General features: G+C 38.0%; 2 protein-coding genes and 1 long non-coding RNA gene across 5 annotated transcripts; all 3 read right to left on the bottom strand.

Moving 5' to 3' along the window:
- Nucleotides 1–198: 198 nt before the first annotated feature.
- On the bottom strand, nucleotides 199–8,728 carry psmd4a (proteasome 26S subunit ubiquitin receptor, non-ATPase 4a). Its single transcript, XM_032535531.1, has 10 exons — nucleotides 8,536–8,728; nucleotides 3,657–3,797; nucleotides 3,389–3,503; nucleotides 3,173–3,259; nucleotides 2,936–3,004; nucleotides 2,609–2,824; nucleotides 1,562–1,670; nucleotides 1,319–1,450; nucleotides 1,155–1,207; nucleotides 199–751 (listed from the first exon to the last, which is right to left on the bottom strand). The coding sequence occupies exons 1-10, from the start codon at nucleotides 8,559–8,561 to the stop codon at nucleotides 581–583; spliced, it is 1,119 nt and encodes a 372-aa protein (XP_032391422.1). The 5' UTR covers nucleotides 8,562–8,728; the 3' UTR covers nucleotides 199–580.
- A 769-nt stretch (nucleotides 8,729–9,497) lies between these two features.
- On the bottom strand, nucleotides 9,498–19,728 carry LOC116701654 (phosphatidylinositol 4-phosphate 5-kinase type-1 alpha). 3 transcript variants are annotated; one of them, XM_032535487.1, is made up of 17 exons: nucleotides 19,573–19,728; nucleotides 19,235–19,357; nucleotides 18,123–18,176; nucleotides 17,894–17,928; nucleotides 17,613–17,699; nucleotides 16,880–17,010; nucleotides 16,630–16,747; nucleotides 16,228–16,380; nucleotides 15,202–15,501; nucleotides 14,805–15,007; nucleotides 14,627–14,710; nucleotides 14,382–14,430; nucleotides 14,218–14,302; nucleotides 13,692–13,859; nucleotides 13,380–13,593; nucleotides 12,486–12,558; nucleotides 9,498–12,395 (listed from the first exon to the last, which is right to left on the bottom strand). In XM_032535487.1, exons 2-17 carry the CDS (start codon nucleotides 19,281–19,283, stop codon nucleotides 12,390–12,392), a joined length of 1,809 nt encoding a protein of 602 aa, XP_032391378.1. In that variant the 5' UTR covers nucleotides 19,284–19,357; nucleotides 19,573–19,728; the 3' UTR covers nucleotides 9,498–12,389. The 3 variants fall into 3 exon arrangements, with proteins under 3 accessions (XP_032391378.1, XP_032391379.1, XP_032391381.1); XM_032535488.1 differs by having other exon boundaries at nucleotides 18,135–18,176; XM_032535490.1 differs by lacking the exon at nucleotides 18,123–18,176.
- A 3,097-nt stretch (nucleotides 19,729–22,825) lies between these two features.
- On the bottom strand, nucleotides 22,826–25,335 carry LOC116701704 (uncharacterized). The gene is made up of 3 exons (XR_004334984.1): nucleotides 25,235–25,335; nucleotides 24,875–25,133; nucleotides 22,826–23,291 (listed from the first exon to the last, which is right to left on the bottom strand). It is a non-coding gene; the product is annotated as an uncharacterized LOC116701704 (long non-coding RNA).
- Nucleotides 25,336–27,599: the final 2,264 nt, after the last annotated feature.

Genomic DNA, 27,599 nt, shown 5'->3' with positions numbered 1-27,599 from the left:
ATGATGCTGAAAACGACACGTATATTTATTTTTAATGTGAAAGACATAATGCATTCATAAATGTGTTTACCAGACTATTTTAAACACCATGAGAAGTCATTTAAAGTTGGACAATGGTCTCTGCATAAAACATCCTTTTGTGTTCCCAATATCTCCACAATGAGGTTCTGAGGGCAACAAAAACACCAAAAGGCAACATATTTACACATAACTTTTATTGCAAAATAACAAAGACATGGCAGGAGTGTGGCTAACTGTTTAGTTTAAGAGCCTGTAGGATAAAGTTGAGAGTAGGCCCATATTACATTTTTAGGATATCAATTTATGTTACGGGGCAGTCAGATTTTACACTAAATAGGCGTTCAGTACTGTAGGTTTTTCTTTATTTTGGTTATGTTGGTGCTGACAGAAAACAGTGGTATTAAATTTCAGAGTGCAGTCTCATGCTGGGCTGTCAGTCTGACGACATATCAGCAATATTTTCGTATATTAAAGTAATCCTGCATTAGTCTGAAATTGTTCTTTTTTCCTAGTCGATGTCTGAAGACATTTGAAGAGGTGTGTCCACCTCTTGTGTTCCTCACTTCTTTTTCTCTTCGTCTTTTTTGCCTTCTGGCTTGTTTCCTGTCTGGGAGGCCAGGGAACCCATGGCGTTGCGGATGGCCTCGTTGTTCGGGTCGACACCAGGCAGGTTCTCCAAGACACTCTGAAGGAACTCTGGGTCTTGCATCACATCATAGTCATCTTCCTCCTAATCATTTACGATATAGAATACAATCAATCAGGATGGATTCAGTCTTCATTTAAGATTCCCATAGTATGCCTGCTTACCTAGTATGTTAAGTCTGCATCTATAAAAATAATAATTATCTTCAGCTTTCAACTACCATCAGCAGCACCCACAATGATTTAATGCTGTAATAAGATGGTTATACCAAATCCACCTTGGTAGTTATACACATGTCTATGTACACAATACCTGTACCTTTTGACTTTTTCATTTTAATTAAAGAATCACATATTTTCTAACATGGTTGCTAATTTAATTATATTGATTACTTTTACTTCCAGGACCCTTTGTAACTCTATTGACACAAGTGTCAGGTGAGCCCCATTTAACAATTGTTCATTTAAAACATGGTCTGATGACTCACCTTGGCGGATTCTGCAGTGTCCATGGGGGCTTCTGTGTCCATTTCTCCATACTCTGTTCACATAACAAGTGTTAAGAACTTTACTTTACAGACATACCAGGAATTATAAAAGTAGCCATAAGTGATAAGAAGAGCATACATTTGTATGATCAAATGGAACTCACCTCCTCCAGCAAGAGACATCTGCATGGCGTAGGCTATCTGCTCCTCCTCTGTCATGCTGCTGAAGTCAGGAAGCACTGCTGCACCACTCTCAGGCTGGGATACTGACATCTTCAACAAGGCCTCCTCCGATTCTGTTAGAAAAATCAAAACTGAGTAAGTATAATTCTAATACTCACATCCTAACAATTATAATCAGCGCTGTCTTTTAAGTTATCACAACTATTTTTCAATACTCCAATTACCATCTGCGCTGGGTGTGGGTATTCCTGCCTCAGCAGCAGAAGCAACAGCAGCTCTCCGGGCCTCTTCCTCCTGCCTCTGTCGCTGCTCCTCCATTGATACACGCAGGGCCTAAAAGAATGCACAGAGACAGCACAGTGAGGAAAAAAGCAAAGAGCATTGCTTTAAATTCTAAAATGTCTAAAGGATGCCCCTAGGCTTCATCATTTTTAACAAGCTCCATCTTTGGAGCAATGAGATTTTAGTAAAGAAAGTCACATTCCTTTATTGTTGCCATATTTAATACCGCACTATGAAGCATCACATTGGCTTGCTTCGAGTGGATGAGTTTCTCACCTCCGACTGGTTCCAAGGAGCTAATGCACATGTATTTACTGCTATATGTAAACAGGGTGTCATTGACTACATACATTCACATAATATTCCGGTTTTTGCCCTTATTCTGAAAAAGACAATATTCAGACTAAGATGTTTACATGGCTAAAGAAACTGAAAATTCCACTAATGTTCCTGTTTACATGTAGCCGTGCAAAATACAATTTTTTCAATGTTTACCAGCCGTAGCGAACTTGTTGGGCTGTGCAAACACAGCCTCCCTCTTTCATTCCTTCAACTAGTGTCTTGAAAAGGTTGGCGTAGCGAAATGTGCGCATGTCCAAAAACCTGTTGATTTTCAAGTCTTTGATAATGTTGAAAAGTAGTTGTGTTTCTCCTTATTGAGATTGCAGCCTTGTAAGCTGTTGGCTTTTTTGTTTGTGTACAGCAACTATAACAACGCACAGAGCTGACCATAAGTCGTAAAAAGGCAAGAGGACGTAAACTGCAGTAAAAACCCAGATTGAGACGCATATTTCGAATGCACTGTATATATGTACTGAGAGTGGTGTTGAAAGGAGTATCGGTTCACCCCTATTTGTCGCTTTTTTGGTGCGTTAACATACAGGATTGTTTGCTTTAATAGAACTTTGTAAATACATCTTGGAGAATATTTATGCTGGGTACTAGTATAAAAGGTTTGCTGGCAATTGACAAATCTATATATTGCTCACCAGGGCAAGTTCTGGATCAGCACTGGGATCCACACCAAACTCAAAGTCACTGGCACCAAGACCCATCATAGAGCCTCCTTCACCAGCCAGGATGGGAGAGGAGAGCAGCGCATCAGCCAGACTGGGCCCTGGAGGGACTGTGACCAGGTGGGAGCCTGTACCCTCCTTTCCGTTTAAAGTGTTTATGAATGCAGTCAGCTTCTCTGTATTAAGCTCCTGATAACAGTTGGAGACAGATGGCGAGGCCAGTTCAAAACCCAAATTATTAGTGAAAAAAAACCAATTTAATGCTTTAATTTACTACAAGATAAACCAATATTTCCTCACCTCTTCTCCAAAGTTGATAATGTCCACATTCACCTTCTCTTTTTTCAAGCGCTTTGCCAACTTGACAAGCTGCAGAATCAGCAGGTGGGACAGAAGCAGTTTGAGATGCATAAACATAGACATACATCGAGCTATAGACAGTGAGATAATGTGTTAAATCTATGAAGTAGAATTGGTTGAAGAAAAAAATCTTTCTGTGGGATTGGAACAAGATGTGATAAAAGACTTTAAACTCACGTCTTTTTCATTATCCTCTACAGGACTCCCAACAAAGGCAATGATCCTCATCTTGTGGTTTTTTCCTTGTCTGTGTTTTAGGGCCAGCTACACAGGAAACGCATAAGATGAAAAATATGGCCACTCAAACAACAAAACCACCAATCATTTACCAATTAAGTAATTACTAGGTAGATCCTTTTTTATGTTTGAAACAAAGAAACCCAAGTTACACACATGAGCCACTCTAATGCCCGTGCAGAAGCAGATATTTCCTTTGGGCTGGATAGCATGGAGTTTGGACAGGATGCGGCCAGAATCTGGTGTCAGTGTGGTCAGGACCTCACAGTTACTACATGGAAACATAAAAGACACGGTTATCCATCATAAGCAATCATGTAAAAAAATGGTGCTATAAAGTATTGTTTAAGTGATATGATGATCATATGAATTTATCATCATAACTTCTGGCTATTTTGGTTAAATAAAAGCGAGAAAAGCTTACTTAGCCATAGTGATGAGGCCCACATTGTTTTCTGGATTGCTTCGTGTTTTAGAGTGGCAAACGATGTTGACAGCATCTTGTTGAGCCTGTAGCCTCGTTGGTAGAAAGTCTCCATTTCTCATGTATTCACTGTTGTCCACACTGTGGGAAAAATATCAGTTTAATGTAGCTCTGATTCATCAATTAAATAAGTATTTTACTGCTGAAAAGAGCGTCTTTCCATAAAACTGGGCAGTCTATACAATATAATGGCGCACACAATTTTTTTTAATTGGTGATACATGGCCAGAGAAAAGGGGCTGTGATATTCCCTTTCACCCAAAAGGTGGAAAACCTAAACATACCACTATGCTGCACCAGACCAACAAACACTTTCACTGGTGGAGAACGTGAGCCGAGCACATCCCTGAATCAATCAATGTTGACTGACGGATTAATTAATGCCATTGATTATGCAACACACTCCAATACAGTAATGTAGGTGGCGGTATGAGCACGATATTGGAAAAATCTGACATTGCGACATTTTTCTCCCCTGCGATATATATTGCGTAAAGTAATTTTTAAAAGATGACATAAATGGCTCTATTTGGAAATAATAAAATCATTCTTGACTACTGCGGTGATTTTGTAGGAGAGTGCAGCTACAAAGAAGAAAAAAATGAAAAAGGATCTTTTCTAATGTGAACCATTCTTTGTTAAACTTTAATGCTTTACAAACACCAAAGCATGTTAGCACTGTGACTAACGTTTTGGAGAGGGAAATGTCGCGTGTTGCTTCCTCTAAATTTCAGGTTGTGGTCGACTAGTGGGGCCAGCTTGTTAGTTTGATAAATAGATCAGACCTGCATGTCACGTGCACTAGCAACAAACTGTGTATCCAAGAACAATTAAATCAGTGGAAATGACGTAAAATTCTGTAATAGATTAGTGTCTTGTTTCCAGAAAAGACAGCTAGAGTCCATCTGGAGTTTAATGTATAGTATTATGAATTTATTACCGGTATTTATTCAGGGTTTTTACTGCATTAAGAAAGTTCTGCCACACGCAAGGAATATCACAAGCGCAAAAATGTCTGATTTTCAGCTGCCAGCGTTTGCAGAGTCAGACTTTACCGGGCTCTCCAGGCGATAAACTGCTGCTGACAGACGCAGAGCTCTGACTGCTGTCCGTTTGCGCAGCGGCCTACGCTGCCGTCTATCAGTATTAAATTGAGACAAATGAGTAACTAATGTAAGTCGCTCCTACATTTTTCAACTGAGGAGCAAAACAGGCTCCTGAATTTCGTAATATGTCGTCAGGTGCAAAAGCTCCCTTCGCCTACTGCATTATACCATTACATTCAAAACATTTTGAACTGTTACCTGCAGAATTTTGTATAGAAATATTTGCAGTACAATTAATATAAGAAGTCTGCGCATTTTTCCGCACGTGCACCCCTCACCCTGGGTCAGATACCACCACAAATAATCTAATTCTGTGGGAAACACTGAATATGGCGGCCGGCTGGCAACAGACCATCTTGTCTTACAGTTAAACAGTAAGCTAAAATATGTTTCTGAAAACCTTTTAGGTGAGAAATAAGTTTATATTTGATCAGTGCTGCCTAGTGTTACTTTAATCCGAGTTTAATCTGTTTCTCTTTTTGTCCGTATGCAGAAGTACAATCTATAGTTTGAGCAACAGCCCTAGAGCATGGATGTAAAAAAACTGGTAACCAGATCCCAAAATGGCACCTATTTAATTCAGGTTGATGCCTAGCGCATATGCCAAAAAAAATGTCTATGCTTTTGTGATGTGCGTGGCCCAGTGACTATGCACAGTAGAGCTGTCAATCTTCCTCAATAATACCATTCAAATTTATTTTTCTCTCTCTCTCAATACATTCATATATTCAAACAAATGAAATGTAATGCTCAAATGCAGTCAATGTGCACACTACTCAGGCTTATGCATTGTCAAAGCCACTATGAGTATGAGTTTGTTGTTTAACGTTCTGTCCACTATAGGGACTTCCAACATTAGCCTGGCCTTGAAGGGGACCTACGTCATGGAACATTGCATTTCTGGCACTCCACTGCTTTTACATTAATTTTCCTAAAGCACACAGCACATTATCTAACAAGTGTATTTAAGCGGTTCTATCGTTAAGGCTAACTGTGCTCGGTTAGACATGATTTTAGAAAAACGCAGCGGAAACGATTTGTCATAAACTAATGACGTTTTTCCACTACATGGTACCTCGTTGACTCGCCTTTTTTGGTTTTTCCATTACGAAAAAGGTCCCTGTATCTGCTAACAGGTACTTTTTTTTAGTACCACCTCAGTCAAGGTTCCAATTGAGCTGAGGCAACACCAAAAGGTTACATGAAAACCTGCAGACTACTGACAAGTCGAAGAGAATCTTCACAATTCACTGCCTCATCACTGCTAGCAACAGACGGGGGTGTCTTGAACAAACCAGCTGTGTTTAAGTAGTTTTGCCAGCGTTTTTTTTGCTGTCTCCAGCTTCTTTTAAAACTAAATTCTGGCAGCGGCAACAGCCACATGCAGAGAATCAAAAGCAATACACCTTTGACAACATGTGTGTGTTGCCTTAGGTCAAATCACATGGTTTGCCTTAGGTTTCCTGCTATGACGACCAGCCATGCTCGCCTCACGCATGCAGAGGTACTAATCTGCAATGGAAAAAATAGAACAGGGCACGGCGGTCGACCAGGTACCATGTAATGGAAAACACCATAAGTAACAATAGTGTTAGCAACAATGAGGTTATGTTAACTTTGACAGCAGTAGGGCAGCTAACAGACTTTAGTTGTCTCCATGAAGCTCCCAGCTAAGCTCCTATAACTCGCTACCTAACAATAACATTAGCATTTTGGCTCTGGGGATGTTGATTTTAAAGTCATGTTGAAACTCCTTCCTATCCTTCTTCCGATTTCCACCCGTAGCCTGTCACTCCCCCTGTACTAACGTTATGTGTTTTTTGATCTTCACTATGACTTGTTTCTCACTCCCGCTAACTAATTGTCCATCAGACATGACAAGACAAAAGCATTTTGTTTTCACATGCGGGTAGGCCAAGGCAAGTAAGATGAGATTAGCTAACATTAGCCAATATATTTATATACAAAAAAAAAACAAAAAAACATTTGAATAGTAATATCAACTTCAAATAGTATTGCTTTTTTTTACTATTCCAATTATATTCGACTTTAGAAATTCGAAAAGCCATAATGCACAGTAGTGTTTCTCCTGCTGGATCTGCCTGTGAGTTCCTGCTCGGCCCATAAACTTTACATTGTGGTGACGTCAGAGGTAATCGCTTTTATCGACTTGAGGGACGTTTTTAAAATATAAATTTCCCTGGAATAAAAACAAGAGTCATTATCGACCTCATTTGCATTTTTTTGTCAACAGTTTTACAGATGCCTCGTTGACATTAGTCGCCTCGTTGACATTAGTCGCCAACAGACTCCATAAACTGATCTGCAAGGCCAGTGACGTCGTGGGGGTGGATCTGGACTCTCTGTCGGGTGTGTCAGATAGGAGGATGCTGTCCAAACTACATGCCATCTTGGACAATGTCTCACACCCACTCCATGGCTTGCTGCTCAATCACAGGAGCACTTTCAGTGATAGACTCATTCTCCCAAAATGCACCACAGAGCGCCACAGGAAGTCATTCCTGCCTGTGGCCATCAAACTTTATAACTCCTCCCTCTAAGTGTCTGACACACAGACACTTAGAGGGGTTGGAACTGGAAACTATTATCTGTTTTATGCAATAACACTGGCTTGTAATGTGTGCAATACTCAACTGCTATTATTATTATTATTATTATTATTATTATTATTATTATTACTACTTTTCACCATTGCAACACCTTAATTATGTTATTTATGTAAATACTGTATCATAATATACCTTTAACTATGTAAATATCCACACTCCTTATATTTCTTATATTTCTATTATCTGAGCAACTGTAACAGACTTTCCCTTCGGGAATCAAAGTATTTCTGATTCTGATTCTATCGGGGGAAATCCTTTTTGAGAAAGTTGGCTGTCGGGTTGAGCGCACTTCCTGGGGTTCTGCCCTAGAGCCAGAAAAACGCAGAAAATCGCGTCATCCGGCGAATTTCTGCTGGCCTATGATTGGGGAGATCTGGGCACTGGTAGAGTGTAAGGAAGTTAAACATAATCTATTTACACAAACTACCAACATTATAATAATACAAAGTTGGATGAATATCGGCAAAGTATCCCTTTAAGTTAGGTTAACGTTAGCTATCGTTAGCAGTTGACATGGCATTCCCATATCAGCCGAGACCTAGCTAGCTTGCTAGCTAATTAGCATAGGCCTTACGATAGTAGCACATATCAATTCCTCTTAACAATCGGCTCCCTGTGATAAATCCTGTCTACTTAACGGGGGAAGTAACTAAAGTTACTAGTTATTTGAACAGCGTTAAATATCTGTCGTTACAAAACAGCATTAGCACGGTTGGCTAACGGTACCAAGTGGTGACGCCGCGTAACGTTAACCGTCGCTGGTCGAAACAAACTATCTGTGTTGTCAATTCATTATTTAGCTACATAGAAAGCTCTATATTGTAAGCAAAATTACTTGAATGTGGTTGTATGTCACAGCTATATTAAACAAGTACTTTATTAAGGCAGCAAATCTAAGCTAACTTTAGCTAGCTACAATGACTCAGCCGGTCGACACGGTCAATTATCAGCCCAGTTAACCGCGAGATTTCCTCCAAATTCAGGTCAAAAAACTACTTTACCGAGAAATTATTGATTGTGTATTCATATGAACCGCTAACAAATCAACAACCACATAAAAAGGCCTTTTTGTAGAGCTCTTACCAGACCATAGTACTTTCAAGCCCCATTTTGGAAACTTCTTGTTGCTCTCTGTCGTTATCATACAAGCTCACAGGCTATTGGACAAAGACTGAACAAAGCGAAATATGATTGGCCAGGTTCTCTAACGTGTCATTTATGTAGGAACAATACAGGTAGAATAGTTTGACAAAATAACTCTTAACTTACGGTCCACTTACTAGTTTTTCTGAAGCTTTCAAGTATCCTGTGGTCTACTTTAGTCTCTTTTTATTCAGTTTCATTCGATGTTTATTTTATTTTATTTTTAAAACCCGTTTAAAGGTTTTTACGTCTTGTGTTGGACATTTGGAATTGCCTTGTTGTTTACCTTGCATAAAAAGATATATTGTTTTTACTCAGTTGTCATGGAGATAGCTGATGCTCAATAATTAAAGAGAAGGGCCACTTGCCAACTATATTCATAAGATTTCAACTGCTTCTCACCGTCTTCTTCAGCAGATAGAATTTGTTAAATTAACATTGAGACAACTTAGAATAAAATACATATTTATTTATTGTGCAAATACAGAGTAGGGTGGAACGATAATGATACGATATGCCATGGCAAATGTAAGTTTGTATTGCAATATCCATATAAAGTATATCATTATTCTGGACATTTTCTGGAAATGGGAATTGAAAATCTGTTTATAGATAAAATAGCAAGGTAGGTAAATCCATTAATTTAATTTCCTGACTAACAAAGGTACTTCTATCAATACATTAAATAAAACCTAACATTTCAATGTTTATTAATCTACACCCTTACACCCTTACAATGTTACACCCTTGCAACATTGCAAGGGTGTAATACACCAAGAAATTAAAAAAAGAGATAGCTACCATATTAGTATTCATCTTATCACAGTCATATTGCACAACTAACACATACAGACATACAATTTGATCTGTATAATGAAATATAATCAAACAAAAGCGACATCTTTTTTTGTTTAATCGGGTAAAAGTGTACAAAAACATGACATCCCCAAAACAGCAAGATAGAGGATTTATAAATACATTGTGTGAAAAAGGCGTTGTTGTGATTCTTGCATACAGATGTGCACCTATTCATTGCATTTAACTTAAAAGGCAAGTGAAGACCAATCAACAAAGTTTACAGAAAACAAAAGTTTTACTCTGCAACATTAAAACAGACTTAGATACAGGCGTGTTGTGCAGAAAGGCACATTTTCAATCTATATTGATGAACATTTTGGACACCAGAGCAATACATAGTTATAAATACTATAATACATATGATTATGTACATGTTTGGTTCATAGGCTGCATGTGTAAATGTTTGCGTTTTTACAAAAACACAGTTTCACTTTAAAAGGACAAAGCATTGTTTGATAGAATTGCCAGCATTATGAAAAAAAATCTCAACATACCATTTACAGGATGAATTAAAATGCCCAAATTATGCTTACTCATCTTATCTTAGTTGGAAAAATTATAATTCATTACATGTATTGCACCGTCTTTTCATTCAGAAATATGCATATGCTGTAAACAAACATTGTTGCATAGTTGAACCATCTTCAAATTATTTTATGCTTTTGGACAAAAAGTTAATTCTAATACATTTTTGCATTTTAACACATCAAACATTTTAAATATTAAAACATTGCACACCCATTTTGAGTGCTAAGTTGTATCAAAGCACCAATACATCTACTAGTTTGAGTTTACAAAAAGTAGACGGAACAGTTTTGTCTTTTTTACTTTCACACACCAGGCAGCCATCAACATTAGGGTAGTGAAAAATTACAACTATGCCTTGGTTGGGGCATGCAACAAATCAACAAAAGTGAATTACGAATAAAAGCAATACATCATGAATCAGTGTGAAAATATATAGGCTTTAATATGTGGTTAACGGAAGTACTCAAATTTAAGTAATCCTTACTAAATTAAGGGACCTACATCGTTTTTTACTTTTAGCAGCAACTAACTGCAAATAGTGGAAAAGTGTATTGGAAATACTTTAAGACAATGCAGTATCACCCATGTTTATATATTCAGCAGCAAAGTCAAAACTCCTACCAACCTACATTGCTAATTTTGCATTGTATCCCAACCTTTTGCATCCCGATCTGGGTTTCTTTCTTTGGACAAATACAATCTCCTTTCTCCAAAGTAATCAGGACAGAGAATGAACAATACCACTCAATCACAACATTTTGTGGGGCTAATATGTCTTTAGATGTTGCAGGTTGGAATGACCTGCAAGTCTGAAACTGCCATTGCTGTAGCAACTGGATTATATTAGTGTTGGCTGGTTTCAGGTGCTTTGCATAAATGACACCAACAATGCAATTTATGATTATATAAAATGTAACTACTTACAAAGATGTCTTATTTTCACGAGGGCAGCAGTGTTAGAATATGTGCATACTGTCAAGCTGCACTGAATCAATAGAAATACCATGAAACAGTACATTTTATTTACTTTAGGTACATCTAAGAGTTAGCTACAGTAGTTTCTGTTCTATTTTATAGCCACAGTGGGCCACCTGCTTATACTGCAAACATTTATTATATTACTGTTTTTAATATGATTAATTATAATGAAAAACCAAGTGATTGTACCACGTTGGTAATAACGTCATGCTCTTTGGTCCATGACACTTTAAAGTGAATAATGTGTTTTTGTTCATTGAGCTCCTGTAAGAATGTCATTCATTTCCCCATTTCACAATTGATTGGTGAGGAGATGGTTCTTTTGTATAACATTATCCAAAAGCCTTAAAACACAAACTGCTCCTTGCAGATTTGGTCTGGTGCATTAGTTGCCATATTAACAAAACTCAGTTGGAACTCACACTCTCTCTGTGACACTGAAAGAAGACAGGGTTCACCCCAAACTTAGCAGACTACCTCACTAGTCTTGCTTCATGTGACATGCCCCAGGACACTGTTTGTTGTGGTGCTTTGTCCAATGCCATCTGAGTAACAGTTATTTGGTCACATTAGGACATCGGCCAGTCTACATACTAAACCTTAAACTGATATCAGATCATACAGAAACGTATAAAAAAGATGATTTTAATATAACTCTTTGACTTGAACATGAGGTGACATTTAGAATTCACAGTCCATTATCAGAATAGCTGGTTAAATAGACACTGCAAGCTGAGGATCACCTCTTGTTCCAGCATGATATGCATTCAGAGTAGGCTTAAAAAAACAGCAGCTTACCCAGTAAAGTAATTTCTTTAAAAAATAAACCCTTTTATTTAAAACTGTGTTCCCAACCCAAATCACATGGTTTGTTTTAAAGCATCTGAGTCAAACATGTAGCAGAAACAGTACTGTAGGCACGGGCCTTCGGGTGGTGGGACAGACACTTACAGAGCCAAGAATGTAGAAGGATGAGCTGCAACAATTTGCTAGACATAAAAGAGGAATTATTTAAAAAAAATAATAATAATAATTTGAAATATAGCTTGAATAAAGACATTCTCAAGGCAAAGTCCTCATTTTACACTCTACATTGAAAGCTGGCTGAGTTGAGCCATCAGTGCCAAGAGCAATCTTTGGTTGTGCATAGAAACATTCCTACGAGATGAATATTAATGTTCAATAACCACAGCAATAATGTACCAACAATTACTAGTGTCAGAACACAACCGCCCACTTACATGCTCATACCATCTTGTGATTTGGAAATCAAAGTGCAAAAACCAAATAACAAAAAACATTTAATACCCCCCTTGGTCTCGGTGAAACACTATAACTTTACCTTAAATCACACCAAGGCAGGGTTGTAACATTTCATCCATGCTAATTGCATCCTCCAAGTTTGTCTTGATTCATTTGAGTTCATTTTTCTACACCTGTAAACCAAAAGTGATGAACCTAGTTAAAATAAACTCAGCACAAGTAGAAAGTGTCACAAGAAATGTAAGATTTTTTAAAATACTTACAGAGCATTTGCTTGCGTCAGGAACAATGTCACTGAGTGAGATCACATCCTCAGAACGTTCTTCATACTGAGCTCTGCTAACAACAAGGAGCAGAATAAGTACATTCACACAATATTAAATACTGGGTTATTGAATGTGAAAAAAGTCAACTGAATATACATTAAAAACAACCACATAATACTTTTAAAGATATGTTTTTTTAGCCAAGATTTCAAGCCTGTTGAAAATGTGCCTGTTTGGAACAGGCCGATTGCTAGGCCTGTGGTATTGCTGCTCGTAGAATTCTTCAAAACCAAATTGTACCCTGAAATTACTTACAGAAGGACCCCAAACCACTTAATATGCAACTCCACTATAGGCTATAGCCTACTACTGGCTGACTGCTTTACCTGACAGAGAATGTTGCAGGTTCAGAATGTTATCACAAAATATCACAATGACAATGTGGAATAACCAGACATTAGCTTCATGGACTCATGGCAGTGCACTACCCACCTGGCCCATTATGACACACACAATGCAGATGATTGCCACTAGTCGACATTAAAGATGCGGAACTGCCTTAACACATACTAAGGTTCTAGGTCAGGTACTTTATGCCTTTAGTTCATACTCTCTGTCAGCCTTCACTCCCATCCACAACAGCTCTACCAACTAAATAGTTACACTTATGGTCAGGGTTAGTTCCAGCCAACAGCCGTATGACAGGTAGGACTTGTTCACAGCCTTTGCAGATGGCATTTCTTTGGCACAAATTTAAGCCCAATGGAAAGCTTGTATCATGTGGACTCGCCAACAGTTTTGTCGTCATTACTTAGAATTCCTCATTGGGATGACAGAAACTACGCACTATAGCTTTAAAATACTACTCTTCATATGTATTTTTCCTCTTACCTCTTGGTGGTGCTGTACTCCTGGTCTTTGCTCAATGTGTGGTTTAAATCCACTCCTACTGACTTGTAGGCATCCTGAGAGTGAGCCAGAGGGTGACTTGTGGTAGCAAATCCAGGGTTTTCCAAGGAGGAGACAGCTGTTTCAGTAGCGGTGCCAACAGCGTCGCTGGGCAGTAGGGTCTTTGGGAGAAGGTCAGGACGACCGGACTGCATGACTGGATGGAGGGAAACCTGTTAATACTGTGTTGGTACATGCTGCAACATTAGTTTTCAGCACTCCAGCTGAAATGGAAATCCTATTTCTATTTTTTACCATTGTCTCCTTCAGTGTCTTCTTTGGTCTCAGAGCTGACTTGATGTTGAAGAAAAGGGTGTTGGCTGTTGCTGCTGGTTTGGGTCGACAGAGAAGGCCCTGAGCCAGCAGTCTTTCTCAAAGGAACATGTGCCACTAAACGGTGCTTCTTAGACGGCGAAGTTTTTACTAAATACAAGAGGAAACATGTTCATTAAGAGGCCATTATGGACTCAATTTTGGTGTCAGTGCAAAAATACGCCGCAGACAGACAGAGGGTGTGGCAATGTATTCTTTGTGCCAAGAGTGAGTGTGTCTCGTGTGACCGGTCCTTCACCCACCTGCTCAGCGCACTTCTGTTCTGAAAAATGTATTTACTTTATTTGGTAAAGGCACACCTATTGTACATAACCAAGTTCAGTCCACTTTTAATCCACGTTTTTGCAACCAACTGACATGAGATTAAACAGTGAAAAGAAAAAAGGTTTCATTCCGAATATGGTTGTAATGCCAGCGAGATGCACACATAGATACAATATATACTTACATGAGATCTTCCTGAACACTACATTGCACATGAACTTCTGAAATCGTTCTGCATAGAAACTCGGTCTGTGAACCGATACGGTATCCTACAGAAAAGCAATGATTACAGGGGTTACGCATATATTTTAATTTAAAACATAATTAACTGAGGCTAGTGGAGCTTACCCCATCGTGGACCAGAGCTTTCCACGAGTGTTCGAGCTTCTTAACCAATCTGAAAAACAACACATAGAGCCTGGATTACACTCAATACTGTGCCTGAACTCATCCTATATAGACACAGACAGAGCACTAAAGCAGCCGCTTCTCTGCTCATGTGTTGCTTTTGCTTCGCAGGCTGTGTAGAAATTGTGTGTGTATCACTGACTGAACGAGGGGTTTATAAATGCACAAAGATATGTACTGTTTACCTATAGGACTGCAGAATGTCTATGATACCAATATACACCAGCAGCCGCTCGCCTTTTGAGTTTCGCGCTGGGATTCCTCCCGTTCTGTAAAATGAAACAAAAAGAAAATCCTTTAGTGGTTTGTCATTACTCTTTAGTAAACATGACCACACTTTGGCCATTAAACACCATCACTCACTTGTCCTCTGTGTCCAGTGATCCCATGCTCCCTGCGTCAGCCTGAATGGCCTCTATAGCAGTGCTGTACAGGGACTTTTGACCTTGTGGCCGCCTTTGGTCCACAGCCCCAGCCTCTTCGCTGGCCTGCTCTTGACACGCCTGATTTACATTGTGGATTCCCACCAGAAGGCTGTAATCCATGATCTTAAAACTTTGCAAAAGCTGAATGGAAATCAAGGAACACACCAGACCAGTCATTACAAATGAATTTGGAAGAAAAATCCGTTATGTGTCTTCTAACAACAGAGTGAAAACATTGGAAAATCCCTTGCGGGATTAATAGAGAGTATAAATTATTAATATCATTAGTAATAGACATTACTATTAGACCATGTGCATTACTCTGTAGCTCTTACCAGACAGTCTCTATGGATGGTCTTGCAAACAGCACTGTACTTGTCCCCTTCCAGTAACAATCCCTCCTGTATGTCCTGCATGAAATCCAGGTCCTTGTATGTAGGCACAGCCTTTTCCCTCTCCTTAGCTGAAGCCCTTCGCTTGTAGGTGGAGCCCTTTAGATCATACTTGAGGTGCATTTTTACGGCGCTCGGAAGTAGATTGTTCATGACTGCAATACGGATGTTCTTACCCGCTGCCTGGACACAGTAGAGTCCATAAAACTTTGGTAATAAGGTCCGTTTGTTCTGGTTCAGGTTCTGAAGAAGAGCATAGTGGATATAAGGATGAAAGTAAAATAGTACGAAAAAATGAAAACAAGTATCGGTGCAACTGACAAGAAAGTGAAATGAGTGTAGTATTAAACTGAAAAAATTAAAAAAAAAATAATGAAACAAATGACTAAAAATAAACACATTGTCCCACACACATAATGCAGCCAGTAACAAATACGCCACCTTACACTGAAAATGTCGCCAGTAAGCCCATAATGTAAAGACAATATTTGGCAAGTGTCATTTTTAAAATAATATAAAAATGGTTAGGTGCATTTAGTGATTCAACTAATGAATATTTTCATTATCACTGTTAATGATTCTCTGTCAGAAAGTAGTGAAAAAAATGATCAAAGTGACATATTTAAATTATTTTGTCAACAGTCTAAAGCCCAAATGTGTTCCGTTTACCTTCATCCTGTAACTGATAAATAAAATCATCAAATCCTTAGATTTGAGACGCAACAAACAGTAATTGTTTGATTCTTGAAAAAAACTATTAATGATTATTAAAATAATTGCAGTTGAATCTTCATTCATAAAAGTTACATTGCAACAGCACCAGTGGTATCCAAGTCTTTACATGTAATGGTTAAATGGATGAGAGAATAATAATTAGTAGTCAGTCCATATTTTATAGTGCACAATAGCCCTGTGCACATTCATTCTGCAGTTACTATCTTAATACTAAAGCCACTCATCAATTCTTACCATGAAGTATCCTGGAAGCAGTTTCTGCAGAAACTCAGCTTCTTTGTGCTGCACTGTCTTAATGATGTATTCATCATCACTGGAGACGTAGAAGAGAGATCCACTGGCCCCGGAGTTTGACAGCTCAATCAGCGGCTCATTACAAAGAGAGTACTGTAACCAGACGAGAGCACAGTGATTAGACATGTTATAGAAACCAAACAACACAGACTTACAGGTTAAAAACAGGTCAGCTGTGCCTTTAAATTGGCAGCAGCTCCACTCCTATAGTGTAAACACCCCATTGATTCAGAGTTTCCCTCTTTCCAGTTCCTCAATCGTGGCTCTCTCCATTTCTTCAGAGCTGTAATGTTCTGCTAGCACATTTTCTGACTATCACAGATGCTGAGTAATCAAAAATACCATGTAGTCATCAGGCCGGATGCCAAACATCTCCCTGAAGTAGCGAAAGGCCATGGGGGCGTATGTCTTGAACCTGAAGTCTCCATAGTGGTGAGCTGGTGTCAGGTTACTGCCCTCACTGCCAGTAAAAGACAGAAGAGGCAGAGGATTTGAACACAAACAAGGGAGGTTAAGTACAAAATAATGTAGAACAGACAAAAACATCATCATCTTTACCACACATCCTTGGTTTAAAATGTAAAATACTCACCTGGGAAAGAAGATGCTTTCAACCACTTCAAAGTCCTGCAGCAGCACATCTCTCTCAGGCTTTTGGCTTAAGCTGCCCACCGTGTGCGTGATGCCTAACTGGATAGCGCCTTGCAGGGCGGATGATGTTGTCTGGAAGACAGTGCAGCAAACTGACATGTATAAAATGACAAATGCCGTCCAAATCTGTCTTTGGTTGACTAAGTATTAACCAGTGATATGCAATCCCCACAATAGGACTCGGCAAGAAAAAAGCTCATATTTCCATTTTCTTTTTAATGTATGATATATTTTTATACATTCAGTTACTTGATTAATCGATAAGTCGATCAACAGCTATTTTGATAATTAATTGTTTGAGTCCTATTTTAAGCAAAAACTCTAAACATTATCATTATTTGAATATCTTTGGGTTTTGGACTGTTGGTCAGACAAAACAAGACATAAAAATGTCACATCTGACTCTTGAAAATTAGATTAAATTAGATTAGATTCAACTTTATTGTCATTACACATGTACAGGTACAATGCAACGAAACACAGTTTAGAGAGTTTAGAGAGTTTAGAGAGCCTCCGAGCCGCAGCTAGTGAAAGCGCCGCCACATGCACTCTGCAATGTTATAGACTAAGCAATTAATCAAGAAAATAATAGGCAAATTAATGAAAACAATCATAAGTTGCAGCACTTGATGAGAATGAATGTTAATGTGAGTCAATAATGGCTGATCTCCCACCTTCTTGTACGTTGTCTCCCCAGTGGGATCAATTCCACGATGGCCAATCGTTTTTTTCATGGCCGGAGACATGCTGGTGGTCGGACTCTGTCAGAACAAACATGGTGGAAGGCAAAATTACAAGAGGAAAATCACTCATTGCAAGTCAGCGGCGATATGAGCTATTCTCATGTTTCAAAGAGGTAGAAACAGATGTTGTGTCAGCTGTAAATCCTGTAAAGAAGTTTCCTAACTGACAGCTAGATTATGCATTTCTTCCCAACAAATCTGTTACTTCTTACCTCGGGAGAAGCATTTTTTCGAGCCCCAGTCAAATCTGCAAGGAAAAAGGGAGGAAAACATACAAGTTAGAAAACAATACACAAGGAGGAGAAAAAAAATAAGTTAATCAATACAATGCAATTCTCACACTTTCTCATTAATATCACAAAACACAGCTTGAAACAGCTTTCACCATTCCATTATGTTGAAAAGAAAGAGTGCTGCTTTGAAACAAGCATGCAGACACACCTCGTGCATTACCTCTGAGAGACGACAGTCTCCTCCAGAACTGACTCTGCAGGTCTTTGAGTGCAATGGAAGGAATTAGAAGTAGGCTATTACTATCAAAGTGAGTTCATACAGTGCTAACGAATGTCCTAATCATTATAATAAAAATGTATATTCCTGGGAGTTCAAAGTCAACATTATTCGCCAAGCTAGGAGGGTCTAATAGAATTGTTACTTGTTATGGGAAATGTACAATCCTGAATATTTAGAGCTTGACCCATACCAGGGAAAATAACTGAATATTTTTGCCTTGGTTACATCTATTTTGACCAGCCATCTTCTTAATCTGTCTCTTATGAATCCCACAACTTTAGTGAAGTATAATACCAAATTGTTGGGGTTCCCCCTTTAAAACTTTGCTTGACGCCACATACCATTTATGATAATGGTGCACAAGAAAGAAGAAAGGAAAATGCCAAGAGCAAGACAAGATATAGCGATGGAGGTGGAAACGGAGGAGATAAAAAAAATCCCTGAGCTTTATGACCGAAGAGATAAGAAAACTCGCCAAACAAACAGAACTGGTTGAACTAACGGCCGAGGTTAAACAACTTAAAACTCTTAAAAAGGAAAAAGACAAGAAAATTGAGGAAGTGAAAAAAAAAGGATTGACAACTTGGAACAATACACACGGATGGAAGGTGTGATTATAACCGGACTGGAGACCAAACACCAAACATAGAGCATTGTCAAACACAAACACAAACTTTGTTTTGGTAAATGGCCACATTTCCTGTTTTTAGTACACCTGCACTAACTACACTACCCCCAACTAAAAATGAGGCCGTCTATCATTTTAATTTAAAGTGTTAGTCAAGACTTGTCTCGGTCTTGACTTGGACTCGAACCTCTTTGGACTCCGTCTCGATCCTGGTCTTGGACTTTTCTTGGATTCGACAAAGTGGGACTGGACTAGCTACAGCCCTGCTGCTGAGACATGTCCTTCCACATGGTCCATAATCTGAGCTAGTGTCCCTGTATCTGTTTCACCTAAGTAAATAACTCTCGTCAAACACATAGGATCTATCCTTTTCAGGAAAAGGTGGTGAGTAATATTATGGTAGGCTACTTACTACCGGAGGGGCCCTGTAGCCCTGGAGGCTCTTCGGCAGCTGTGGCCATTCAGAACTCAGACTTTGTTGTGGTGAAACTCAAATCCTAATTTCCTCCTGGACATCAGACGTTGTCAGATGTCTCTGTGTGACGAATGAAAGGTAAAGCCAGTGCATGTTGGAACAGGTTAGCACAAAAATGTACACCGAGGTGTCTGGATTGCGAAATTTAACGAAACATAGGCGAGGAAGCTAGTTAGCTGCTAACTCTAATTACATTTGTCTAACATTAGCTAAGCTAGTCACGCTAATAACTAGTTAACTAACAACACAAACAAACAAACAAACAGTCAGCTCACGTGCAAATCTTGTAGAGGAGCACTCGCCGATGCCAGAGACAAAAAAAAAACAACGTTTCTCTTCTAAAAGCACTGTTTTCGTGTTTTCTCTAAAACTAATAAACAAGGAAGCAATGCGGAAGCAGCAGTTTGGGGTTTTTCTCTGCTAACCAGAGCTAGAGCACAACGTCCGGTCAGAACAAAGCACAACTTCAGAAGAAAACTAAGGAGCTGTGGAGATAGGTCTGGCAATGCTAACCAGGCCTGAAGAAATACAAAAATACATAATTTACCATTATTTTTTTAGTATATTATATATTAGTGTATGACTACAAACACACACACAAAATAACATATTGAAAGAATAATTTGTATACATGAATGCGTATATATACACATACACACGTATATAAAACAAAGCAACTGTACCACAAAACAGCTGTAAAATAAGTACAGCATTAGATCCTTTAATTAAGTAAAAGAAGTAATACGACAATAATACAAGTCCTGCATTCAAAATTGTATTTATGGAAATTTACAGAACTGTTAGCAACAAAGTCATCAAGCACTAGAGTCATCAAAAGTAAAAGTACCTATTATGCAGGAGAATGGCTCACGTCAGTGTTATATTATTGTAGTAATTATTATTACTACTAATAGTAATAAAGAATTTCTAGTTGGTCACCTTCTTTATTTACTTTGGGGAGTTTCATTTATAACAAAGCATATTTTTGTAAGTTCATCATAGGAATAATTTACTAGTTTAAGATTAGTAATTTATTCCTCTTAAATAAATACAGTGGACTATGCCTCTGTAATATAGTTGTATGAAGTTAGTAAGTACTCAGGTACTCAGGTCTCAAATTAGTAAAAACGTAAATGTAGTTACATTTTTCACCACTGTAATTATCTTGATAATATCCACATTTGATCCACAGTTGATGATCCACATTTTACACTAATTTCAAAGTCTTTCACTGTAAAACTATTATTTTTGACTGCCTGAAACAGAAAGTGTACCGTTAGTACACATGCAACATAATATATAATATTTGTTTTTATTATTACGATCACAGGTCTGTACAGGACTGTATTATGAAGAGTGTTCGTATGACATCTGTATTTCTACAGTTTTTAAAGTGTTCCACTTTTATTTTGAAACCAAACAGGAAATGTTTCGGCCAGTCTTTGGTTGTGGTGTGAAGCAAAGTTCACTTACAGTGTCACTTCTATGCATCCATGAGTAATACCTACAATTTAAAATATCTCAGTCAAACGGTGTCAAGATTTTTTTGGGGGGATTCACATAGCTTTTTAAATTACGCAGCACACTTAAACTTTTGTTGTTGAGGATTACTGATCCGTTAATGTCACACAACCAATTATTACAGCCAGTAGCGATCTCTCATGGACACTTGTTTTATTGCACGTTTGAATTTTCTCTTACAAGACTGACCAGACTCTTTTGAAGGTCCCAACCTGCTACCAACATTATGTTAAGTCCACAATCACTATCACTGTCTTGTTGTCTTGTGCTGCGTTGTTGAGTCATGACAAAGCTCATGACTCAGCAACGCAGCATAACTGTTTAGTGGTTTTAGCCATTAACACTCTGTCTTGTGTTACACAGCAAACACTTGTCTTTAAAGCAACAAAAACAAAACGTTCAACGAAAAATCACCCAAATAAAATGTTTTCAGCATCAACTTGATATTTTAAACAATTTGTCATATAGCAACTCAAAATGCAAACAAAGTCTATAGTGCAACGTTGCTGAAAAACTCACTGGAGTACAATATTAAATGTATATAGAATGGAATTTCATCAACTTGAATTGGGTTCAATATTGTCTCAACCAATAAACCTAGATGAATTTAAACAAAAAGATAAATTGTTTTTTGTATCTTTTGGTTGCAACACAAATTAACACTAATTGCTGTCTAATATGTTCTTCATAACTTTTAGTCCCAGTATTAGGAGAACAATGAATGAACTCATTCGGTCCTCTTTTTTTCTTCTTTGTGAAGGACATAATTCATCAGCTTCTTTGTTCTTCCCTTTAGATGATCTGCAATTTTGGCACGCATTGTTCAGTCATAAATTTGTAATAAGCGTTTAAACTCTCGCTGTTTCTCTATGCCCTTACTCAATTTTCACTTCACTTTGCATGCTGTCACGTTAACACTCTCTCATTTCACTACAAGCTCTCCTCTATTTCTTACACCTACTTTCCTTTTATCCCCATTGTCTTATAAACGTCACATATTCCTTTCTTTCTTTAATCTTCCAGATTTCTTTTAACATGCTGCACGGAGTTCCTGTTTTTTATTTACCACGGCCTACTCACCCCAGGCTGCGAACTGGGTGACTATAGATATTTTTTATTTCCTTTACCAGATACACCACTTGTTTGCCAGGTTTCTCTGATTGGCTTGTCACTGGGTAGGTTGTTCCTATAATGTTCACCTTTAAGGGATGTCCCAGTATATACGTCACTGGGTCCTTATAATAGATGAATAATCTAGGTTTCGTTTCCTATAATGTTCACCTATATGTGATTTATACCAGTGAACTCTAAGTCCTCATCACTGTTTTGTCTAAATAAGTAGTCTTTCTGGTCAAGGAAACAAAAGGTTATCTCCCCTGGGCCCCTTCAGTGGTCCTGTCTGCTGTTCAGAACAAATATCCTGTCACCTTCTCCCAGCCCATGCTGGTACTGGCCTCTGTAATAACAGCAAGTCAAGCCGGAGGTCATTTTTCAAGGAGTCACTAAATGACTCCACCCGTGCATGGTGTTTCAGGACCTGAAGCCTGGAAGGAGGTGAAGAATTGACGGGATCCGGTCCTTCGGGCCAAAGTTGTTAGAATCATTTCATTATCAAGAATAGACAGAGACTACTGAAGTTATGTAAAAGTTTATTTTTTACTTGTGAACACAAGGAGACCGTTTCCACACTACAGAATAGTACAGAAAATGCCCAACTGGAAGATCTCTACAGCTTCTTATCTATACAAAGTGGATGTTAATACAAAGCCACAACAAAGTCGATGTTGTCAGTATATCTCATTGGGTCTGGAAATCTCCTCTAGCTGCTCGGCCCCCAGAAACATCCATGGTTATCTTGTTTAGAGTGATCAGTATAATGTGGTATTCTTATGCAAACAGTTTTAATAATAATCAGAGAAAAAGTAAGTATCATAATTTCATTTAGGTTTGTAAGATGGAAATTCACCCACAGACACCATTATTTTGGGTCATAACAGTAAACAATAACAGAGAAATGTAATTAGGAAACAAAACGGTTAAAATACAGATCCGTCAAAATAATAACTGACTTCAGCTGTTATTATCCTTACTCAGCATTAACACAACCAGCATGCCCTGTCCTGCTCTGTGACAAAGATCAGCATTATCGTGTACATTTTTTCTGGTGTAGGTGATGAGCACATTTATCCAATCTACCGCCCCAAAGTTATTCAAGATAATTATTTTATTACCTGTAGGTTTTATACGGTACATATTTCTTTTACCACCTTCAGCAAGCAATTGGATTGAAGGTGAATTTTGGATCCTCGGGGATTGGGGGTGCAGTGTAGCCTGGTGTTGGCTCGTAGTTCGGGTTTGGCAGCTTGCTGTCAAAGCATATGCACTGTGCGTCTTGGCTGTTCTTGCAGCTCACATGTGGGTTGGTCTTAGTGGCATACTCTTCCTCACAGAACTGGGACAGGGCTCGTTTCCACTGTACGAAAAAGATACTTTATGTCCAAAGTTGTGTCTCAACTCCCTGTAAAAAGTACTTTTCATCCTCACAAATTCTCATCATTCTTTATTCCTTAATTAAATAAGTATTACTTTGTATAATGTGATGCAGAACACAACACTACAGTAACAACTATAAAGTACAGGAATTTAAAATGTTTATTGTCATTTGTCTTTTAATCTGCCAATCTACTGTTGGTGTATGCACTGAGGTCCTTTTCTTTTGTCGTTTGTGGTTTATTTTGATTTTGTATTTTATTATTATTTATTATATATACATCTTCCAAAATTACTGTAAGTGATTCAAACAAAAAATTCTCATGTTCAAAAAGGAGTAGGAAGAAGTTAAAAAAAAAAACACAAACATACAGTATATCTACCTACCTACCCTCACATAAACACATGCATACACACAGACACAGATGCACATGCATAACCACTTTTCCATCTATCGTTTTCGTCGAGCTACATCAAACCGAATAATAACCCATCCAAACAAGACAAGCCCAGGAACCATACAGTCAGTATACAATACTAACACCTCAAGTCCTTTTCGTATCCATTCAATATACTCATTTTAAATAGTCTCTTAAAATTGCTTATTGTTGTACATGATTTCATCTCTTCACTGCAGTAGTCACATACATTAACTCATTTGGTTGTGATGCAGTGATATTTAGTATTTGTTCTTATGAGTTTCCTTTGAAAAACAAAAGTTCCGCTTAAGTGATGTTTGCTCTCTCGTTTGAAACAACCCTTGGATACTGTCCAATAGCTGTTGATTATTTAATTTGTACATAATTTGTGCAGTTTTAAAGTCGACAATATCTCTGAATTTTAGTGTTTTTAGTTTGATGAAAAGTGGATTAGTTGGTGCTCTGTAAGTGGTTTTATTTACAATTCTTAAGGCTCTTTTTTAGAATGATGAACATAGGTTCAGTGTTTGTTTTGTAAGTGTTTCCCCTCACTTCCAAACAGTAAGTAATGTATGGCAGTATGAAAGAACAAAACAATGCTATCTTTATTAAAATTCAGACAAAAAAGGCCATGTTTTTGAATAATGACTTCAACCACTCTTGTCATGTATTCTTAAATTGTATTATATTTATGTTAAAATGCTTTGCATATGTCCTTAACACATTTGTTATCTATCTTACAATGAATTGTAATTTTGTGAATCTTCTGAAATATTAGTCATTACAGGAGGTATATCACAAAGTATGTACATGAGAGAAATAATACATTTAACATATTACTTTATGTCAATCTCCCTACAGAAAGAACTAAATGCAAAAAGATCACAAAAGCATTTACAACTACCAGTTCTGTGTGTATTTGTGCTTGATGTTGCAGTTAAAAACATTTGCAAATACATTTTTTACCTGCGGTATTTAATAGGTGGTTAGAATATTTTATGATATTAAAATTGAAATATGCAGTATACTTCATAGTTTATCCAAAAACTAAAGTTGAACTGAAGTCTAAAACATCCTTACTTAAATATGAACATGATTAATAAATAATAGTGTAATAAAATTCTGGCAAACATATGCGGGGACTTACAGCTTGTTCGGCACAGCAGATGATCTGGATGCTCTGCTGTGCCACCCGTTCACTGCAGCACAAACTGTACCACGACACCAGACGGTTGATGGCGGTTCCACATCATAGTGACTGACCCCAGAGTTTGGGAAGAAGCTGGATGGGTATCGGGGACAACCCTGACTTTGATAGCAGATGACAGCGAGGTTTTGAGCAGTGGGACGAGCAGGTGGAAAAGGTATGTCAGGCTCAGTGAGAGCCCTTCCTCTTCCATAGGTCTCTGTGGATAGAAAACAAAACGCAACACAGATGTTAACAACATTGCAATGTGAAGAGTACCTACATTAAGTTCACATGGTCACAGAATCTAAAAGAAACTACCTCCCACATCTGCACCATGAAGTCATAGCTGGTTGTGTTGCAGGAGCTTGTGTTGCTGGAAGATAATTGTGACTGGATCTGCAGCCAGCTTACATGGGCAAAGGGAATGGGTGAGTCTGTCTTTGAGGCTTCCTTAATGCTTTCAGTGCCTCTGTTGTGCCAAGGATGATCAGCTTGGCGCCAGGATACAATGTCAGACCTGCCACTTACCTACCTAAATATGCCAAAAATGTCCTCCCAGTATTTGGTCAGCTTCGGACAGCAGGCCGAATTTTCAACAAGGTACTGTCTGCAAAATTACACTTATCATATTGGGATGAGACCTCAGGAAAAGTGTTGTGGTGTTTACCTTAATACAGTCTACACAGCACCTTCAATTTAATTAAGAATGATCTGGCATTTATGTAGGCCTATAAATCAACCCGGATGTCTCCAGATGTCTTCTCACCCAGTTCTCTCTCCCATGCTTGTTTGATAGTTTCTGTGGAGGGAGAGGTCAGGCTTTGTAGTCATTTAGTCATATTTTCATTTGAGAAAGCAACCCCTGCTTTCAAATACTGAGTGAGTGTGCTTTCTGTCTTCAAGAGTCCACAAACGGTGTTTCAACTTGCCTCGTGTGAGAGGACTGAAGGATGCACTCCCTAAAAAACAGTGAATCACCAACCGCTTGTCACTCCCTTAAATTCAAACAATTGTCACACAATTGTTCCTGCTGTCTGCATTGTGCTGTTAAAGAAGTGCACATTGATTGAATCATTACCTTTTTTCAGCTAATATTAAAAACATTTCTCATCCTTGTTTAATATTTAATATCAATTTATTTTTGAAAACATGAATAGGTGTCCATCAGTGTTTGATTGTTTTGTTTTTTGTTTCAGGTGACAGTTGGGGTGTGACTACATATATGACCATTCAACACCCTTAACGTGCTGCTGTCACGAATGCAATCTGCATCTGGTAAATAGTGACTCATTTACTCATAAACTCTATTCTACTCTGCTATACTGTGCATTTAAACTGTTCTTTGTTTTGTTATTTGGTATCCAAGGTCCTTGGACAATAGAGATTCCCCCCCCCCCTCATATTTCTAATGCATCCTTCAGATTAGATTGGATTTTTATTCTTACCTGTACATTTTTAATATATGTATGGAAAAATCCCCCACAGTGCCTATTAATATAAAACCCCCTTGTGTTCTTACATTATGTGCTTACATAATTAATTATTAAGTAAAAAGGGATCTCCAATGTTTTCTCAGTACGTTTTTTAAAGTTATGTCAGACTAGTGAACAGAATGTGCCTTTGGAACATTGGATTAATGGCCACTGATAATGGGCAAAATAGATATTAAAATAAAGATCAGCCACCCACACACCAGCTGGTATTCTGTCTATAATGGAGTGGTATAGAAATTTGTTAGTGACCAAAAACTTTTGAATAGTCTTTAGAGGAAGCTAAGCACCGCATTACAAAGTCTCCCACATTCAATTAAGCATCACAGTCGGTTGAGTTGCTAATATGTGTTTTCCATCAATTTTCAGACCTCTTAGGCTCGTAAAACTCTTTTAACAAGCTTCAAACATGATCCTGACAAGTCCATTAATGATAAGTGCCATGTGATTAATCGGTTGGTGACTTGGCATCCGTGGAGGAAGTGTGACTGACACCTTCTCCCTGATTGGCTTTCTCGGAATGACAAGACACATAAAAGGCCATCAATGGAAATGTCATTTATCCAGAGCCTTGTTTTTCTGGTTCAGGTAAGGTTGCGATTTATTACAGATAATTGATTTCTGAAAAAAATCTCAAAAAAGAATCTTTAAAATATAAATCTGTTTGTAACAACTTGCAGTGATTTTTATTTTAGTAGCTTTGATGCAAACTTAACTCAAACAAAAAAATGCCAAATGATTTGTTAGTCTTTTTAAATGAAAGTTTGTGGCGGTAAAAAAACAATACTTGTAGGAAAAAATGACCATTCTATTTATATCACAAGTGTTGGTGGACGTTTGACCTCTTTAGTCTTTTTCCTTTCTTTCTACATCCACTTGTGAAGATGGTGAACTTTTGGCAGAAATCCCTGCTCTACTTCTTGTAAATCGGAGTGCTGTCTGTTTTACTGAATATGCTTTTTGAGACACAAACACAAACTTTAGAAAAGTCTACTCCTGGTCCCTCTTCCCTGTCCATGGTTATTCTGAATCTTGTACAGACAGCCATTATTTCATATATTTTTCCAAATGTACTGTTCATATTTAATTTTTTACACTTCAAGATTAATTCAAGACCCCAAAACATGTATGTACGTCTCCAAGACCTATGTTTTTTGTTTTCTTAAGTTTTAATATTAGGTGGTTAATCCTGG

Source organism: Etheostoma spectabile, chromosome 14 (assembly GCF_008692095.1).
Source record: "Etheostoma spectabile isolate EspeVRDwgs_2016 chromosome 14, UIUC_Espe_1.0, whole genome shotgun sequence".
In the NCBI taxonomy this organism is placed as follows: domain Eukaryota; kingdom Metazoa; phylum Chordata; class Actinopteri; order Perciformes; family Percidae; genus Etheostoma; species Etheostoma spectabile.
Note: the sequence above shows the minus strand (reverse complement) of the source record. Positions and strands in the feature narration are given on the sequence as shown.

Coding starts and splice junctions, on each gene's coding strand:
- LOC116701654 (XM_032535487.1), bottom strand. CDS start 19,283: ATGGCCACAGCTGCCGAAGAGCCTCCAGGGCTACAGGGCCCCTCCGGT. Junction 18,177..19,234: donor GCTACAGGGCCCCTCCGGTA/GTAAGTAGCCTA, acceptor TTGCACTCAAAG/ACCTGCAGAGTCAGTTCTGG. Junction 15,008..15,201: donor CCATCCATAGAGACTGTCTG/GTAAGAGCTACA, acceptor ATTTCCATTCAG/CTTTTGCAAAGTTTTAAGAT.
- psmd4a (XM_032535531.1), bottom strand. CDS start 8,561: ATGGGGCTTGAAAGTACTATGGTCTG. Junction 3,260..3,388: donor CGGGCATTAGAGTGGCTCAT/GTGTGTAACTTG, acceptor TTTCCTGTGTAG/CTGGCCCTAAAACACAGACA. Junction 2,825..2,935: donor TTATCAACTTTGGAGAAGAG/GTGAGGAAATAT, acceptor AACTGTTATCAG/GAGCTTAATACAGAGAAGCT.